The sequence below is a fragment of the Argiope bruennichi genome, chromosome 2, assembly GCF_947563725.1.
Source record: "Argiope bruennichi chromosome 2, qqArgBrue1.1, whole genome shotgun sequence".
NCBI classification, from domain to species: domain Eukaryota; kingdom Metazoa; phylum Arthropoda; class Arachnida; order Araneae; family Araneidae; genus Argiope; species Argiope bruennichi.
Window position 1 is genome coordinate 137,322,498 of NC_079152.1, and position 19,066 is coordinate 137,341,563.

At 29.9% G+C, this 19,066-nt stretch overlaps 1 protein-coding gene across 1 annotated transcript in view; it reads right to left on the bottom strand.

The window, feature by feature from the left end:
- The window catches only part of LOC129962354 (titin-like), a 308,547-nt gene that overhangs the window by 87,063 nt on the left and 202,418 nt on the right, over positions 1-19,066 (bottom strand). Inside the window, 11 exon segments of the mRNA XM_056076101.1 lie at positions 639-935; positions 1,929-1,988; positions 2,358-2,578; positions 2,952-3,204; positions 3,904-4,111; positions 4,190-4,287; positions 4,490-4,798; positions 6,160-6,332; positions 7,041-7,182; positions 8,572-8,865; positions 14,487-14,846. Coding sequence (XP_055932076.1) covers positions 639-935; positions 1,929-1,988; positions 2,358-2,578; positions 2,952-3,204; positions 3,904-4,111; positions 4,190-4,287; positions 4,490-4,798; positions 6,160-6,332; positions 7,041-7,182; positions 8,572-8,865; positions 14,487-14,846 — 2,415 coding nt within the window.

Below are 19,066 nucleotides of genomic sequence, written 5' to 3' on the forward strand. Positions count from 1 at the left end.
TTGAAATTATCAAATATTTTTAATAATTCTTGGTATCACAGAAAACTTTCACTGCGATAGACATTATAATATAAACTTGTTTTATATTACAATTTTAGCATATGTAATTTGTTGATGCAAAAACTATGATGCAGATTATACAGATTCCTGTCTTAAAATATGAAGCAGATTGGACAGTATGTGTCTTATAATATGATGTGAGGAAAATCTAGATTGATGATAACTGATATGTGTTTATGTAAGCGCTATTAAAAATAAATAAGCCTTATTAAAATTGATATAGACAATGTATTCAGAAATCCTACATCCAATAACTTTCTTCATCGATCAAAACTGAAATTTCTAGTAACTTTTTATCCGGCTTTATAAATCAAGTATTTAGTATAATAAAAATTATTCTTAATTTGTGCTTATTTTTAATAAGCACCTGTGTATTTGCACATAGTACTAAAGAAATTTCCTTTGGCGGTTATTAAAATTTGTGTAAAATAATTTATGTAAGAAAAGCGAAGAATGTTTTGTAAAAATGATGTCTGATGCTTCCTGAAATGATATTATAATTGCAAAACAAAACTCTTTCCTGCCTTTTACTTTCCACTCAAGTTACCTCAGCCAGATTTAAAAACTTGCATACATACCCCCAACATAGAGGTAAGCTGTTGAGATTGCCTCTCCCAATTCGTTGACAGCTTTGCAGGTGTATTTTCCCTCTGTCTCCTTTGTGACTTTCAAAATGATTAAAATAGATCGATTTCCTTCACGAGTCACCAAATAGTATCCAGTTGTAACGTCCACGGCTTTTTCATTGTGATACCATGTAACTTCTGGTTCTGGGACGCCTTTAATGATGCACTCCAAGGTGGTTTTTTTACCCGGTGTTTTCACAAATATATCTTCAAGAACTTTTTCAAATTTAGGAGATTTAGGTCTTTCATCTGCAAAATGAAGCAGCATGTTTGTTTGCTTGAATTGTATTACAAAGAGAATATTGTGATAAAAATATTTTTAAATTTCATGACTAAAATATTATGTAATTTACTAATTAATTAATAATATTTGATTTCATAAAGATGCTATAATATTTTATTATTAATAATAAAGCACTTTCAAAAAATTCAGTAAATTAAAAATAGCTGCGATAGTAAAATAGGAAATTTAACTTCAGTGGTAAACGAAATTGCAACCGAGTAATGAAAATAAAAAGACACTAAAATTGTAAGACCAAATAATTTTATTTGCTAAATAGGAAAGAATTATAATAAAATAAAACACTCCTACATAAATTAATAATATTTGTATAGAAAAGTCACAAAAGGATCATACATTCAATATCACCAGTTCTAAGATTTAATATTAAAGAACAATGTCTAGTACACAGAAAAAAAATTTTTTTAAACAAAGCATAGTATTATTTACACTAAACAACTATTACGACTTTGCAATGTTATTTTGCTAATACTACTTGAGAAATTTTTTTAAAAGAATGCATCATTTCTAGACAGCTCTATAAAACATATTGCATCAATATTAAAAACATTCTAGAATGAGCAATATTACTTGATTATAATGAATACTATATTTGTTAGACAAATCTAATATTTCTGAGTCATCTTTTTTTTCTTCTGATATCTGAATTTGTCATTTTATCCGAATCATATTAAAATAAGTACAATAGGTAAGTAGACTGTGAAAGTATTGACTTTTGCATATTATTAAGGTTATCAAGCAGAGTGACATATGTTTCATAAAAAATGAATGTAATAATTTAATATTCAAACGTTGTTCACACACAAAAAACGTCTTCACACACAAAAAAAGCAACAACTGAAATTATTTGCCATTCGAAGCATTACCTGAAGCACTTAAGTGTTAAACATGAGCAGCATGAGAGTACAACGAGAAAATGAAATAAAATAATAAACCTTCACCTTCAATTTTTTGTTTAGCTTCCATCTCCACAGCCCAATCGGGTTTCCTAGGTTTGTATTCTGTAGAAACATTTAGAAACAAACAAGTAAAATTAAAACGAAATGCAATATCGTTTTAAAAGTAAATAATATTCATATAACTACTATAATCTGCATAAAATAATATTTATATATGAGTATATAAAGCGATCAGACCTGTAGCAAAATTCGGTATTTGAAACATAAATGCATGTGATAATAAAACAACCTATATAGTTAATATAAAATGAATGGTTTTGTGTTTGTGTAATAATAATGAAGCCAACCTAGAAACCAAAAAAAAATCGATATCGTGAATGAAACAGAAGCTAGAAAAAGAAATGAATGAATGGATATATAATTTTTTAAGGTAAGTACACTTCTTTAAAAATTTCAAATTTATATGCCAACCTGCGACCGTAACTTTCGAAGTGGTGAGATCGACACCATTTCTATTCTGTGCTTCGCAACTGAATTCAGTAGTATCTTCCTCCGTGCATCTTGTTATTGTCAGGCTGCACGTCCCGGTTGGTTCGTAAAATATTTGGTACTGAGGATTGTGCTTCAGTACTTTACCTGACTTATACCATGTTATTTTTGGTTTGGGAATTCCAGTAACTTTGCATTGCATTCTAGAAAAACAAAACAAAACAAAAATGAATAAATTGTTTTCCAGCGTTGAGTATCACAAAAATATTATGAAAGTGAAAATAAGAATGAAAAAAGGAATTTTCAAAATGTTTGCCAGACATTATCAACATATTCCTGAAAAAGAAGAATTCAAAATGTTTGGAATTAATTCAATTTATTAGCATTAAAAACATTCTTAAGTAGATTTTATACTTCAATTTTTTCTCGTTAAAAAAGTCCTTCTGGTGTTTCTAGATATTGCTCGATTTTTCGTACGCATGCCAGTTTATCAGCTTGCCCCTGCTTAATAAATGAAGCATTTACATATGAAAGGGACGTGCAGTGGAATCATTATGTGCAAAAGAATCAACTAACCGAATTGTAGTCCCGGGCTTTGCTTCAACATCTTTCAGAGGAACTATAAATTGTGGTGCCGTTCCGACATCTTGTTTAGGAGGTGTTTTCTTTGCCGGTGAATCTGGGGCTACTTCCTCTTCGGGAAGTTCGGGAATGGTGACAAATTCCTCTGCACTCGACTCTTCTGAAAGACTGCGCAGGGTGGCATCTGCAGAAGTTGTCTTGTCCATGCTCAGAGTAGCTATTTCAGAGTCGGGGACATATTCGTAAGCTGCAATTTTGGAAAAAGAATGAGAATCAAATATTAAAAAAATACATATAAAAAAGATAATAATTCCCGATTACTTATTAGAAAATCATACTGCAAATAGTGATGACTGCACCTTTGGTAAACTAAAAGGATTATAATAAAAGTTATGACAGGAAAGAGCAGCGTTCTGCTCGTTGTTCACTGTTTCGTCAGTGTGTAACGGCCTTCAGTTGTTGCCGCTCTTCCTGATTATAGCTGCATAGTACGTACAGTATTCGTGCACTGTTCTTGGGGTACGCTTAATGTTTTTTTAAGCGTACCACAGTGAAGATTTCAAAATGGGTGATAACCAAAAGAAAATTGTAGTGACTATGGAAGAGAAATTACACGCTATACAGCGATTAGACTCTGGTGTAACAGCAAAAACTGGAAAGTGCTTCTATGATTCACAGGGCCGTGTTCACATTCTACTTGGTTTCAGATAAATACAGGGTTTAGTGCTCAATAAGAAGTGAGAAAATGAGTGTTATAACAGTGAGTTTTGGTATAAAACTTTTTTCTTTTTATTAGTGGGCAAAGAAATGAGTTCATAGAACTCCGGCCTATCCGGCTGTTTTGTTACCCTTCCGCCACATTAGGGCGAGCTGTTTTAGACTCTTCCGCCTGTCCGCCTATTAGAGCTGTTTTGTTAACTTTCCGCCACATAAATCGAGAACGTACATTCAACGGAAAGAGTTGCTCGAGTGATGGCCTCTCCCGCTTTGTTGACAGCCTTGCAGACGTAATCACCCTGGTCCTCTGGAAAAACTTCCGAAAGAAACAGCTCACAGTAGCCGTCTTTGCGATACGTTGTCCAAACTTCTGAATTTTCTCGGACCTCTCTGTTATTGTGAAACCAAGTGACTTTCGGCATGGGCTCACCAGTGACCTAGAACAAAGCACTTATAACTTCGACTATTCACAAGAGTGAGTGAAAAAAGAGAACTCGAACTTGGCGAATACTTACAACACAAGAGAGTTTGGCTTCCTCGCCGTCCATTACTTTGACAGGCGTTAATGGAGTTGTGAACTTGGGAGCATCTGTCACTTCATCTTCAGGAGGACCTGGCAAAACACCACAATTTATTATGATAATTTGTTTGAAGTCGCTGATATGTCCAGTTCATTCATTTGAGATTAATTCTTATTCATTATAAAAGTATTGTTTCAGACAGATAGTAACTCTCTTGAAAACTGTTTCTAGCGATTCTCACAGTTAAAAAAAAAGGCTAAGTTTTCATTCTTTTTAATCAAACCATCGACTCACTTTCAATCGTCAAAGTTGCAGTGGTAGTAGCTGTTCCAGCTTCATTCTGCGCTTTGCATGTGTAAGCTCCCGAATCGTCAGCAAACGCTTCGCAGATGAGAAGAACCGACTTATTATTATCGCTCGTGATTTGGAAGTCTCGAGAGGATTTGATGGGGCGTTTCTTGAATGTCCAAGTGAAGGTGGCGTCTGGACAAGCCATAACCTCTACTTCCATCCTGACCGGTTCTCCCTCCGGAACCAGTTGAGAGATAAGAGGTTTGATGAAGATTGGAGGAATGGGTTCGGGTTTTGGAGATTCTACTTCACCTGCGAAAAGAATAAGAATACGTTACTGTTGATACGAAAAAATATTTAAACTCAACATTCACTCTGAATTATAGTCTGGAGTTTCTAGATCAAAGAATAACATTTACTTTTCAGTTTTGTAATAATAGGTCAAATTTCATTTTGTAAAAATAAGCAGAAAAGAACTATGCTTATGTGGGAGAATTTGTAGAAGCTCAGGATATAGCAGAAAAATCAGCTATTAATTAATCTGCTAAATTAATAACAGTGTAACATATATTCTAGAAACCAAGATCAGAAGACAGAATAAAAATGCAAGGAGAAAATAAATTCATTGTTTCTTCAGTTTCTAAATATTCCACAAACCGTTTTATAGTAATTAATTTAAAATATAAAAAAAGATAAATTTTATTTTATTCAGCTTAGAGTTTTTCTTTATTTACCATTCAGAATCATCAGATAATAAAGCTTGTCTGCAGCAAGCAATTATAAAGTTAAAAATATTTTAGGTATGTCCTTAAAACCAAATGATTAAAATTCAATCCATGACAATAATATAAATTACTCTGAATGATGAAGCTTTTAAATTGAGCAAGGCAAACATTGTAATATACCAATTCATGTTGAAGCAAATTATGGCATTTCTCAAAAACTGTTTATTTATTTATTATTAGACGACAAAAGGAAGTAAATGTAACAAAATAATTGTTTTATTTTCTTCGTAAAAGTACCTTCTCATTCAAAAATGATCGAACAGAAAGATTTTTATCCAGATTGCGCTAAAATAACATTGTTGTCTGAAATTTGAACAGGAATTTATCTACCTTTTTTATATTTTACATTTCAAAGAAGGTAAGATATTTGTATTAAGGGAAATGTTCACTGTATTCTTCCTAAAAAAAACTACCTCAAAAAGAACAATTACAAGAAATTCTCGAGAAAAGTAATTTATTCTTTATTATTTTATATTATTAATAAATATTTTAAGAATTAAGAAATGGCCCCTGAAAGTCGATAAAATTATGAATAGAGTAAATTATAATTTGAAGTTTTAATAAGAATATGTTCACTTTTTAAAAATATAATTTAAAAATTTAAACTAAATTTGATTTAAAAAAGAAAAGGAAAATGAAAGAAGGATTAGCGAGAAAATTTTATATTTGTCTCAATAAAATTCAAATCCTTGCTTACACTTTACACATTTCAAATCAGTGCCAATAAATATAACATCAGAAAATAAAAAGAGCAATGAAAGTTTAGCCATTATAAGCAATGATATCAGAAACTTATGATGATAAACTAACTTTCAAAGCATTATAAAATTGATAGCTAAGGATTTTATAAACAAATTTTTATAATTTTTTAACTTTCTGAAAACTTACTAATAACATTTAACGTAGCAGTTGTAGAGGCCTGGCCAGCTTTATTGGTAGCTTTCACAGTATATAAACCAGCATCATCTGGAAATACCTCGGTGATAAAGAGAGACGATTTTCCACCCTCAGTTGTTACTTTAAAGTCTCTTGATGGTTTTAATTCTTGGTTATTGTGAAACCTAGAAAATTATTCCAATATTTTCAACATTTATAATAGCAATGAAATAGTGAACATATTGTCTGAAAAAAAAACACTGTTATAAAAACATCAACTTTTATTTGTTACACTAAAACTTTTGCACTGAAAGTCAGATATTAGATCTTCATTTCAACAATATACATTGAGAGTATTTTTCCGTCATATGTTAATTTCTTATATGTTGTTCTTAATTAAATTCTGAAGCATATAAAACAATTTTATTTAAAAGGCTAAAAAAGGGGAAACGTGTGCCTATTATCTCTTTGAATGGTAAATGACGATTCATCATGATCACTATTCGCTAAATAATGAAAAAAGGTGATGGAAACAAGCAAAACATTTGCCATTTTACATGTATCATTTTGTCATGTAAGAAATTTTGCCCATTATTTGGAAACTTCTTGAATGCATATATATATATAAACTTTCATGCGCTATCACTTATTTTAATATCCTTTTTTGCTGTAATTTACTCCAATAAGATATAATTTAAATTCCTAACTTTCTAATTGAGTTTTCGAAACATATAACCCTTCAATAATTTTCATACCATTACAAGCTATTATTTGTACAAAATCATAACATTTTTCACCACAGACTATTAAAATTCAGAATCCCTTGATTTAAATAAACCTAATAATAAATCTAAGAAAAGGATTTTTAAAATTAAAAAAAAAAAACTACTAACCATTGTAGTGTAGGAATAGGAGTACCAGTGGCTTCAACGGTCATTTCCAAAGGTTCACCTTCCGGAGCACTGACAGGCAACAGAGGTTTAATGAATTTAGGAGCCTCGTATAAATCGGATTTCTCAATCATTACGATATCCTCTGAAAAAAAAACATTAGATAAATGTAAAAAAAATTAATGTTTTTTTTTTGTTTTTGTTTTTGTTTTTTTTAGAATTTAGAACAACAAAGAGTCAATTCCATTTTTTATTATTCTTATATTCAATAATATTGAGGATGATCAATGTTTTCAGAATTTTAAATAATTCCTCATTGACGGAAAAAAAGAATTTTTCTTTTTGAATTACAAAATAAAATTGATGGTTTCATTCGGGGTTACTTATCCTGTAATCACATAATTTCTGAATTTCAGTTTAATCATTTCTCCTTAACACCTTCACTGCCGTGGGGTCACCGGTGACAGGGGGACCCATATAAATTACACTGTAATAAATGCAGCGAAACAGTCAACATGTTAATTCAAAGAAGTTCTTATAGAACATTCTTATTCATTCATGATTGTATTGAAAAAAGTTTCACTATCACATTCAATACTTATTGCTTATTTCCAATTTTTTCTTTAGAAGCAAACAATAATAATTAAGAATTAGTATGGTTATATTACTACTTTCGGTTACATTTCCATTTACTTAATCACAAATTTAAAAAAAAAAAATTCAAAAATTTTATCATGTTATATTTGTGCGTAATCCAGGATTTACATAGAGACTAATCAAAAATCATTTCGAAATCAACGCCAAAAAATATAGTTTTTTTTTAAATTCATATTTTTTAAAAATTAAAAAAAATCTTTTTAAAGTTTAAAAATATATAAAAGTTTTTAAACACACAAACACACACACACATATATATATACAATACATATATATATATATATACAATAAAATACAATCAGTCAATTAATTTAATTATAAACTTTTGAAATTCAAAATTTTTGTTAGGAAAAAATTTGAAACACGATTAAATAAAATGAAACAAAAAATAATAAATAAACATAACACAATAATTTTTTTAAAATACAATTTTTAAAAACACATTATTAATATTGTATTAATAATTAATTTCTTTATTAAAACTATTTTTCATTTGCAATCTTTCATTTATAATCCGTTATTACAAATATTGTGAAATTTTGGAGTAGAATCACAAAATTATTAATGAGTGGAGCTACTTGTATCGAAACAAACTCTAATTAATTTAATCTATCAAAGGACAATTACGTAATAAAAATATTAAGATATTGAACTGTTATACAGAATATACAAATGTGAGAAACTTAGAAACTCTAGTACAGCAAGAAGCGACAAATTTCACCTTTAAAAGTGTAAAAAAGTTCAAGTTAAATCAGAGTATGCAAAAATGAATGGATGAACCATTCCTATCTCTAACATTAAACATAACATAAAATTCGAAACTACCTTATTCCAACTAAAACTAAGAAATACTCGAATCATAACACAGTAAAGTTACCTGTGACAGTCAGTGGTGCCGTCGTGGCATCTTTGCCATATTTGTTTATGGCAGTGCACGTGAAGGTTCCCTGGTCGTCGGGAAACACTTCCGGTATGGTCAAAGTTGCTTCCCCAGTCTGGTCGTCGTAAGTGGGCCGGAAGTCCCTGGTAGGCCTCAGTTCTCGGCCTTCCCTGTACCACTTGATGTCCGGCACGGGTGAGCCTGTGACCGTGCATTTCAGCACCAATTTCGTGCCTTCGACAGCAGTGACAGGTAGGAGGGGCTCGGTGAATTGCGGCGGTTTCCCGCTTTCTGGAAGGAAAGGTTATTTTAAGTAAATGTCGTCAATGCAACAAGTTGAAGAATGAAGCAGGGATCTCGCTTCATTTTTGAACGGTAAGAAGGGATTTTCTTCAAGGTAAATTGCGTCCCGTGAAAAAAAAAATAATTAGCTAAGATTCACCATCTTAAAATAAGTATTTAAAAACAATACGGATTATCATCATTATATCATATCGGAATATCATGTTATGAAAAAGAAATTAGAACTAAGTAAGGAATTTTTAAAAAAAATCCTTAAGAAATTGTAAAACACAGGCTGTGAATTTATTTTTTTTTTTTCTTAAACAGTTTGTGTGTTTAATAATATTAAGTTTCAGCGACTGATTCGAATAAGAATTCACATTTTTTTATTTGGAGCATATGACAAAACCTTTTTTACTAGATCAAAAAAGTACAACACTCTTACTATTAAAAAGCAGCACTATAGAATTCGATGGAATGAATTTTAAATATTGTTGGCTTTGAATAGTATAGAAAATAATTTTAATGGCATTTGATAGTAATTATAGAGTAAATAACGAATGAAGAAAATTAACTAAGCGATTTTTTATATAAATTTCTTGAATTCATTTGTGCATTGTTTTAATAAATCGGCGTATAATGATTAATTGATTATTTTTTTCCTAAGTTAACTTTGAAAAAAGTTACTAGATGACTGGAAGGTGGAATTGAATACGAAGCTTTTAGTCTCTGTAAATGTTGCTTCTTTGCTTTAGTACTGACATAACACGGAAAGCCACTATACAGAGAGCCGGAAATCTGTTTTCCCATTGATTTCAGTACTTGAAAAATAATGATGATATTCTTTTGAAAAACTTTACCATTTTTTCTTTTTTGAAATGAAACGGTGGAAACCTTTATTTACTTGTTTTAAAGTTGAAAAAAATTATTCATAATCTCAATGATAATTCTAATATTTTTTGGACTATTTGCAATCTACAGTAAAACATACAATTAAGAGTAAAACTTATTACTCAACATTAAAATTCACTACAATTTCATTTTCTCATTTTCAGTATCGCTATGTTACCTTGACATTCTAAAAAAATATTCATCGATGCATTTATTTGCTTATTTTAAAGACAGCAATAAAAAAAAAAAACACGGTTCAACACAAAGATGCAGCAAGTTTGTGCTATTGTAAGCAAGTTATTTTGAGATGAACTCTAAGATTTAGAATGCGGACAGGAAAGGACCGCAGAAAAAAAAAAAGCAGCGCAAGCTCCGATTGTTTCTGGACAAACTGAAAACCTAGGGAAAGACAAGAAGTAACTTCTAAATTTAGATTAATTAAGCGATGAACACGGGTTATTTATCCATCTAAATGCTACAAATTAGTAATTCTGAAATTTAAAAAAAACTCCACAATAGAGACATAGTTTTTCAGCGTGTCTGACTTAAAATTTAGATACATTTAAAATTAAATAGTATAAAATTAGGTACAATTGTGGCTTTTTTAAAAGCGGAGAGTTCTTTTCTATGAAATGACGTAACCCAAAGTCGCGCTTTGCGAGTGTCTCGCCTTCGAAGTCGAAAGCTCACAGGTTCAAGACCAGATTCCACTAAAACCCGTTGCACATTTTAAGCGGCACATATTAAATCTGTAGTAAGAAGGGATAACCATAAACTAGCTATTTCCGACCGCCCTAAGGTACACGAAATAACTGAATTATTTGGACACTATAACAGTATTGGTGGGAATCATGGTTGAATCCGAGCCATCGTCGGTCACAGTTTAACCCTTCCCTCTCAGGAAACACGTCCCGTCATTAGCGGAAGGTAATGAATCACACCAGGATGGAGAGAATCAACCAGAAGTCTTTCTTTCCTATTTATGGGATGCATTTCGGTGAAAGTGGAGGTAGGTTATCTAGTAGCTTCAAAATAGTTGGCGGAACAAGTTAGGAGAATGGAGTTCTGATTTATCTATATCATCTGACAAAAATACAAAATAATAATCTACATATCTAATATCTATATCATCTGACAAAAATAATCATAATTATGTGTATAGGTAGCTCATGTGTAACAGTGCATAAATCTAACTAAAATCTGTAATTTATAGTAATTATTTTTTTAAAAAAACCCATTGTAAATAGCTTACTTCACAGATAATAATCAGTAATCATACAATTTTTTACTTCATGTAAAGTTTTTCAAGCAAAGGAAATTGTAATGTGATTAACTAAACTATATGAAAATTTGTTTGATTTCAAAAAGAGCTCTGTTTCTCAAGTTATCTCTTTCTAAGTCACTTGTGTAAAAATGAAGCTAAACAGTCCTAGCTGCATTTTCTTGTGTCCCAAAGCTTTATAATTAAATAGTTTTTAAGTAATGTACGGTGAAAGAGAAGAAAGAATTAAAAATGATTAATTCAGAAAAACACAATTTTTTTTTATCAATTTAAAAATATATATATATTTAATTTTTTTTTTCCTTTCAAAAAATTTTATTTCTATGAAACAAATTGCAGAAAGAAATATAAATACTTAGCATATAATTTTTACTACACTTCAGGTGTACATTTAGAGTTTAAATTGCTCTGAGACCCTCTGCTTTATCTACATGCTGGAAGAATCCATTCCTTTAATTAAGTCTGTTCTTCATTTATGATACTATAGTGGTTATAAATGTCCTCTGTGACTTTTTTTAAAAATCGATTTCAAATATCAACATAATAGTTAGACATATAAGAGTATGCAACAAATATGGCTATTTCATTTTCTTTTCTCTCTAGCGGCTTATTTAGGAGAAGTAATTGCAGAAAGTAATATCGAAACTTGCTAAGCTGCTGTAGATTTCAAAATTTCTAACTCCAACACGTCTCTATAGTGACTCATTTCCCGAAATGCAATTATATAAAAGAAAAACTTGGTAAAATATTGTAATGCTAGTTTCTTGTGTAAGAGGCGAATAAATATCGCGGTAGCTCATAGCTTGTCCAATTTACAAGGAATCGAAATAGAGAAATGAATGTACGGAGAAACGGTGACACAATTAAACACATCCATATAAAATGAGAATATAATTCTTCGGCATGCATATTCTTATTGTAAATTTTTGATGTAAAACCAATTAAATATATATAAAAAAAATAATCATTTGTTCGATTCGGAAGGTGCTTCGGCATTATTATTTCGTAATGCTAGATTCATGCCGAGACTATCATTCGATTCTTGCTTTTGTAAAACACAAGCGGACTATTGCCAAATTTTTAAATGTTCTAATCATCTAAATACCCGACCTGAATAGTCCACGTATTCTTTCCCCGAGTATGTGAATTAAGTGAAGCGAATGAATTTATGGGAAGTATAAAAATGAGGACAGTAGACTGCGCTATTAAGTGACTAAACATACTGGCAACTAACTGCATGCGAATGCCATGATCTAATAGAAGAAAATTTGAAAGGTCGACTCATGCTTCCGAAAATATACTGAAAATCAGTAAATGATGATCTAATACTACGCCAAGCCCACCAAAAATTACAGAAACACGTAATGAAATTTTAATTAGAGCCAATACAGAAACAAAGTTTAAATGAAGGTCGAAAGTCCTCGATTGTACCAAAGCTACTCTACTAAAATTATAATCGAGGAAGAAAAAGATGTAAGTTACACTTTATTTCTAAACATTCTTACTAGTATTCCAATACTTACTGACAAATTCAGAATTTCAATAAAGCGACAGAACAATATAAAGATCATTTAAAACGAAACAGAAACTCATTTTCATTGCATCCAACTAGCATGCAGCTGACAGCAGACAGTTGCTAAATGTTATAAGTCTTTACTGTATGAAATACTAAGTAAAATGAAATGAAAAAAGATTCTAAAATACTAAAAAAAATTCTAAATATGAAAAAAGATGCTTAATATTTTTAAAGACAAATTTTTAAAATTATATATTATATGTTTTCCCATGGTGTGAAGGAGTTTTGAAGTCAGACAAATCAAGGAATTGGGCAGATTGTATCACTTAATGATAATTTTGAAGTAAATTATAAAATCTCAAAGACAAGTTGGTCAAAATACTTTATCGGAGAAGAAAATGCTTTTGTTTTAAAAAGATACTAAAATGAAGAGGATAGAAAGTACTAAAATGAAAAGGAAAAGATCCAAAGATAATAATAAAAGGAAAGAATATTATAATAACTGCAATATTTTTCTTAGGTGAAACTAAATGCACAAATGATTTTTTTTTTTTTTTTTTTTTTTTGCATGTGAGTAATTTTCTAAAAGCAACATCACCTAAAAAAGTGTGCCATGATCGGAATCGTAAAGTTTCAAGTCAACCTTGACGAAAAGCGTTGGAGCAATGAAGACGGATGAAGTAACGGTTAAAGTAACTCTGCCTCACCTTAAATGCAATGAAAAAAAAATGTCGTACAGAATATCATTCCTTCTTCCCGGCAAAATAAATCACTCGATTACAGCAAAAACTGAGTCACAGAAAGGAGAAGCTGAAAGTTAAAGATAGTTCTCGGATCTCGGCACTATTTCTGTCTCTAGGGAGCAGGGGATGACGTGAATCAGGGCAGGAGATTTTTATTTTTGGATCTCACCAGATATGGTCATGAAAATTGTCATTTTCTCCCCTGATGGGAAGGAGGGCGCGCCCGGAGAGTTGGAAAATTTTTCCTCTTCGTGAGCAGTCCAATCGCTGTCTTTCTGGAACTATTCCTAACCTGTGGGTACTCTAACCGCGCGACGTTCGAAATCGCATTTTGAACATTACAGCTCATTTTGTCTCAGAATCAGTAGTTACATTCTAATGGTGCAAAACTTTACTTCTGCTGAGTTCTGTAACAGTTCATCCGAAGAAGAAAGATTTGGAAATCATCGTAATAATGATACTGTGAAACTATATTGTGCTCTGAAGACTGTTCACATTTTTTGAAGGGATTGGATGGATTATAAGGAAGTACATCGAGCTTTAACAAGTTTATCTAACATTCTCCAACACAACGCATAGAGTTTTCTAGAAGACTGCATAGCGACGAGTTTTCCTAGTGCCGAGGATGCATTTTGCGAAAGAAATACTGTAAGTTACTTTTATTGAACTGTAGTGGTTTCATTTAAATCTTCTGATGTGAAGTGCTTTTGCTAAATAGTGATGTGCGATTCTGAAATCTGTAATCATCATCAAGTAGAAATTGCATAATTCAGTTTGAGAAAATTAGATGGAAAAAGGAAACAATTTCTTCACCATAACAATATGAACTGAAAGACAAATATTGTAATTCTTTAAAAAGCAATTGTTAATGTTATTTGAGCAAGATTATTGTAAATTCAGACTTTTGTGTTCATAAAGCAACGTTGTAGCTTTTAAATTTCAACGATTAACATTTAATTAGACATCGAATAAAACAAATTATGAAACAGTAGAGAAATCCCTGAACTGAACTACTACAAAATTACAGGAAAATCGTCATTATGAATAAATTTCTGATTTCGCATATAGTATCATTCTGTGATCTGTGAAAGAAGACTTTACCGTCATTAAAGATACAACTTCAAAATACTTATTTGGGTGGACATTTCTTTCGACTTCTAAAAGATAAAACATCTAAAAAAAGGACCAAAGAACGTACCTTGCACATTAATAGTGGCCGAAGTGACAGCTTGCCCCACCGAATTTTCTGCTTTGCATGTGTAAACACAGGAAGTGAGCTGACCATTTGGTATCTCTAAGGTGCTGGTGTTGTCCTTTGTTGTGATCTTGTATATTCTCGAAGACTGGATGGGGACATTATCTTTATACCAGGTAAGTTTAGGAGTTGGGTAACCAACTGCTTTGCATTCTAAAACTACCTTCTCTTTTTCTTTAACTGTTTGAGGCTTTGGCTGCTTAGTGAATTTAGGTGGAGTAGGTTTTTCCTCCGCTGGTTTCGGCTTTGGCTTCTTCGCCCCTTTCTCTTTGGAAGGCACGACTTCTTGCAAAGGGATTTTTTCTGAAATAGGTATAAGTTGCATGGTCATGGAAAAGAATATATTTGATAACAAAATTTTTCATATTCAAATAAGAAATCAATAACTCCTATTTCATAACTTGATAAATTTATTTTAATTTCATGCATTTTACTTATTAAGGAAACTTTCTTTATATTTGTCTAACAATGCATATATTTCATGATTGTTTAACCATTACTCTTTTGAAAACTTTCAATTTTATTATTTATTTGTAGAAGCCAAAACTGTTATATTTGAAATGAATATAAAGCGAATATTTTAAGATGCTTCCAAAATTAATTTTATTTATTTATTCCATTAGATGTTAATGCTTATATTGCAAGGATCTCTTTAAAAATTTTTTGTTTATAAATTGTCACCAGATTTTTAAGTATTTTTTTCCCTTCACGTTACATATCTTCAGCTAATTCACAGAAACATTTTAAATTTTCATTTGTCAGATTTTTAAAATTCATTTTTGCTTAGAGAGCATTTTCTTACAGGTAATAAGTGAATAATTTAGCCCTTATAATCATCGCATCTTTATTTATATTTTTAAAAAAATTCTTAGCTTTTAGCGTAAAAAATATATAAATTTTATATTATATATTAGCTATCTACATTTTATATCTTGGTTTTTCGAATTACATGGAAATTATATTATCTTCACGGTTTAAAGACGAGCCTTCTTTTTTTGGAATTGTAAATGCAATCAAAAGTATATTATCGATGCGTTTAATATATTTTAGAATAGAAATATATAAGGTAGAATAAATCTTTCATAACTATTTAACATAATACTCTAATGATAAGAAGGGGATAGTTTTTATTTAAAAATCTGTTATTGCAAAATTGTTACAAAATAATTAGTCTCAAAATGAGTAATGATCGCTAAAGATATTGCATGATTCTCGAACACCTTAAAATATTCGGATGAAAGCAGAATATTTATGCTTGAAATATTTATTTGGCAAAAGTTTCAAAGATCTAAGAGTGATAACATGGAACAGCGTTATTTTTTGTGTGTTTGGACTGTGCGTGACAAAATAATTGGTTCCTCTTGCCAGTGATGAAAACAGGTAATGAAACTAGGACAGGTGTATCTGTCTTCTGTAACACGTGTGACAGCATCAAAGGGAGCAACTACAGGTATTTTTGGAGTTGGCTTTTAATCAAAAAGACAACATCTATCTTCACGGTTTAATCGAGAATCTTAATGAAGTAATTGTTCTTTTTCGAAACCATGTTATGGACAGTCGAAGACACAGCAAAAGGAAACATGTTGATCTAGATTAGACAAAGTTCTTTCCTGCTTGAAATTCTTGCTATTCTCATTTCACGCAATTATCATAAATTCGATAAACATTCAACATCACTTATTTTTGGTTCATGGAGTGTCAGGTTAGAAATCAAATTTAAATCATAATGTTATTTAACAAAAATTGCATTTACTTCAAAGCTGATTAAATTTTCCATCATTCCCGTTTTTTTCTTATATATGAGAAAAAAAAATTTTAAAGAGGATTTAGAGTTACAGTTTAAATTTCTGTCTTTATAAATGCTGCACATATGTAATAATTTTTTTCGTAGAATTTATATATACATATAATTAGAAATTAGTGCGCCAAATTTTAGCATGAATTTCCCTTTAAGTCAGACTTTTTGATATTTCACAAATGTCTATCGACTTTTAGCAACAACGCTCAACTTCTATCAAGCAGGTATATTATACTTAATAGCGAAATGCATTCATGTTTTCACTTTTCTATGCTCAAACAGCAGCAATAGTATAACAAAAGGTTTTAAGCAATGTACAACTAAACTTCATTAGCTGAAAATTCAAAATCATCTTCGCTTTCAGCAACATTCATTAAAATCACTTACAAGAGGCACAATAAAACTATTTTCAACACAGTCAGTTCACAAGCTGATAGGGGAGATAAGAGAAACGCTCAAGATATATAGCTAGAAACTTTTTTTTTGCTTAGTTTCAGTTGCTTTATAAAAGAAAAAATCCGAAACTATATAACGCTACATAAATATTTACTTTTTTTTTCGAAAGAGAGATGATTATAGCAGAAACAACTTAAATGCAGGAGGAGATTTTTAAAATCCTTTTATTGATAAAATCAAAAACTAAAATATTCATAAAAATTAAAAATAATTATATCGAATTCAAATGTAACCGAAGACAATTACTTCTAATATCAAAGATAATGCCTTTTTTATGGACTAATTTAATAATATATTTATTGACTTAGGTTATCTATTATCGATAAAAACAAAGAAAAAATGAGGAAGTAACATCGATTGAAACAATATAAAATATTTAAAGTCTAAGTATATAAAAAAAAATGTCGAAATTCTTTTTCATTAATCAGAGGCCGTGAAAGCAACACCAGTTGCTCTAAAGACAAAAAGAAGTGAACCGAAACCACCTCCATTTAGAGAGAAAGAATTAGAGGAAGACATAAGAAACTATAATAACATTTCTTACTCACAGTAATGACTCACACAAAATTAAAAAAAAAATAGCTACAATTCATTAGAAGCATGCCAAGAGGCAAGAACTCCTCCAAAATTCTTTCCAAAGTGATTCACCGCTAAGAAAAATAAAACTAAACAAGTGAGGGAGTTCCTCGTAACTACCAGACAAATGATGTCAACTGCAAGAAGTCGCAAATCTAGATAACCTAAAATTAGTTCGCTGCAATATTCTTTTTAAGTGAAAATATTCTATTCATAGTCCGGATCCAATTTCAAAATTATAAGTATAATTTCAAGACTAAAAAAACAGCTTGAATTTTTTTAATAACAATTAATTTTTAATAGCGCATGAGACATTATATAAGAACATATTAAAGATTTTATTTATTTACAGGAATGGATGAAGAAGAAGGAACCTGAACAAAAGAAAAGTGGTAAAAATGAAAAGTAAGAAAAAACAAACTTTTAACGAGTTTTAAAATTAGAAGGTAAGTATCCAGTATAATCCATAAATTTAGAACGATGCCCATTCTGATTAGTTTTTTAAAATATCCCTACCAGTTGGAATAATAAAAATTATAGAACGTGTCACAAAGCATAATTTCTTTAAATTTTAAATGTTAAGATAATTTGTTTAACCTTTTTTCGTAATTTTGAGATTCAACTAATGACTGGCCAACTAAATTTTTCTCTTTTTATAATTGGAAGAAAAACGATTTGAAATTTAAGCTAGTTTCGCAACAACCGAATAGTGAAAGAATATATTACAACAATCCAATTTTAAAAAGTTAATATAGAATATGAACATTAATGAAACAAAATATTAAATAAAATTTAGCTTCCTTACAAAAAAGGTATTTAAAATTAAAACTTTTCAAATTATTCGACCTGGAATATTTGGGAATTTGAACTCATATTTTTCATTGAATATTGAAAATTTATAATAATGCTTTAATAGTTTTAAATATTGATTAATTAAAAAATAAGGCATATTTTTAATGAAGTGATTTTTTTTCTCAATAAATTATGCAAATCAACCAAAAAAAATGACATTCAGTATAAAATTATTTCAGTAATCTAAATTCATTGAAAAGGATTTGTTCAATATTTTTCCCTTTCCTTTTAAAATCATATTCAATTTAAAGTAAATATTGTGAAATTAATCTTCATTTTTTTTTCAGTTACATAGATTGTATAGAAAAATCACTTCTATCTGATTCATATTTTTTATCATCTGGTACTCATTTAGTAACTTATTTTTTCTAATTTTTAGAAATACAAATTTTTTTAAATATTTGTTATAATGGTATTTATTATATTTTATGTGGAATTATCTTTATATACCATAATATTGTTATTAAATTGTTATATTTTTCTGTGTAATATCGATCAAAAATAAATAAAGGAATTTTTCTTATTTGTGTATTTTTTGTATCTTTTCAATAAACACAGTTAATAGAATCTATCAATTTCAACATTATGGTATCAGACAAATTATTGAGAAAACAGAATAATAATTCTGATTTATCAACTGCAAGTTCAATGCCAGTTTAATAATAAAGATTTTTAAAAAATAAGCCTAGTTTATAACTGAATATATTAATTTTTTTTCCATCAAATTTAAAGCCTTTCAAAATGAGAAAAAAATAGGAATTTCAAAGAATATGAATCAATCAAATTTCTTTCGATAAAAATAGGAAAAGAAGCACCATTGTCACACATATAAACAGAAATC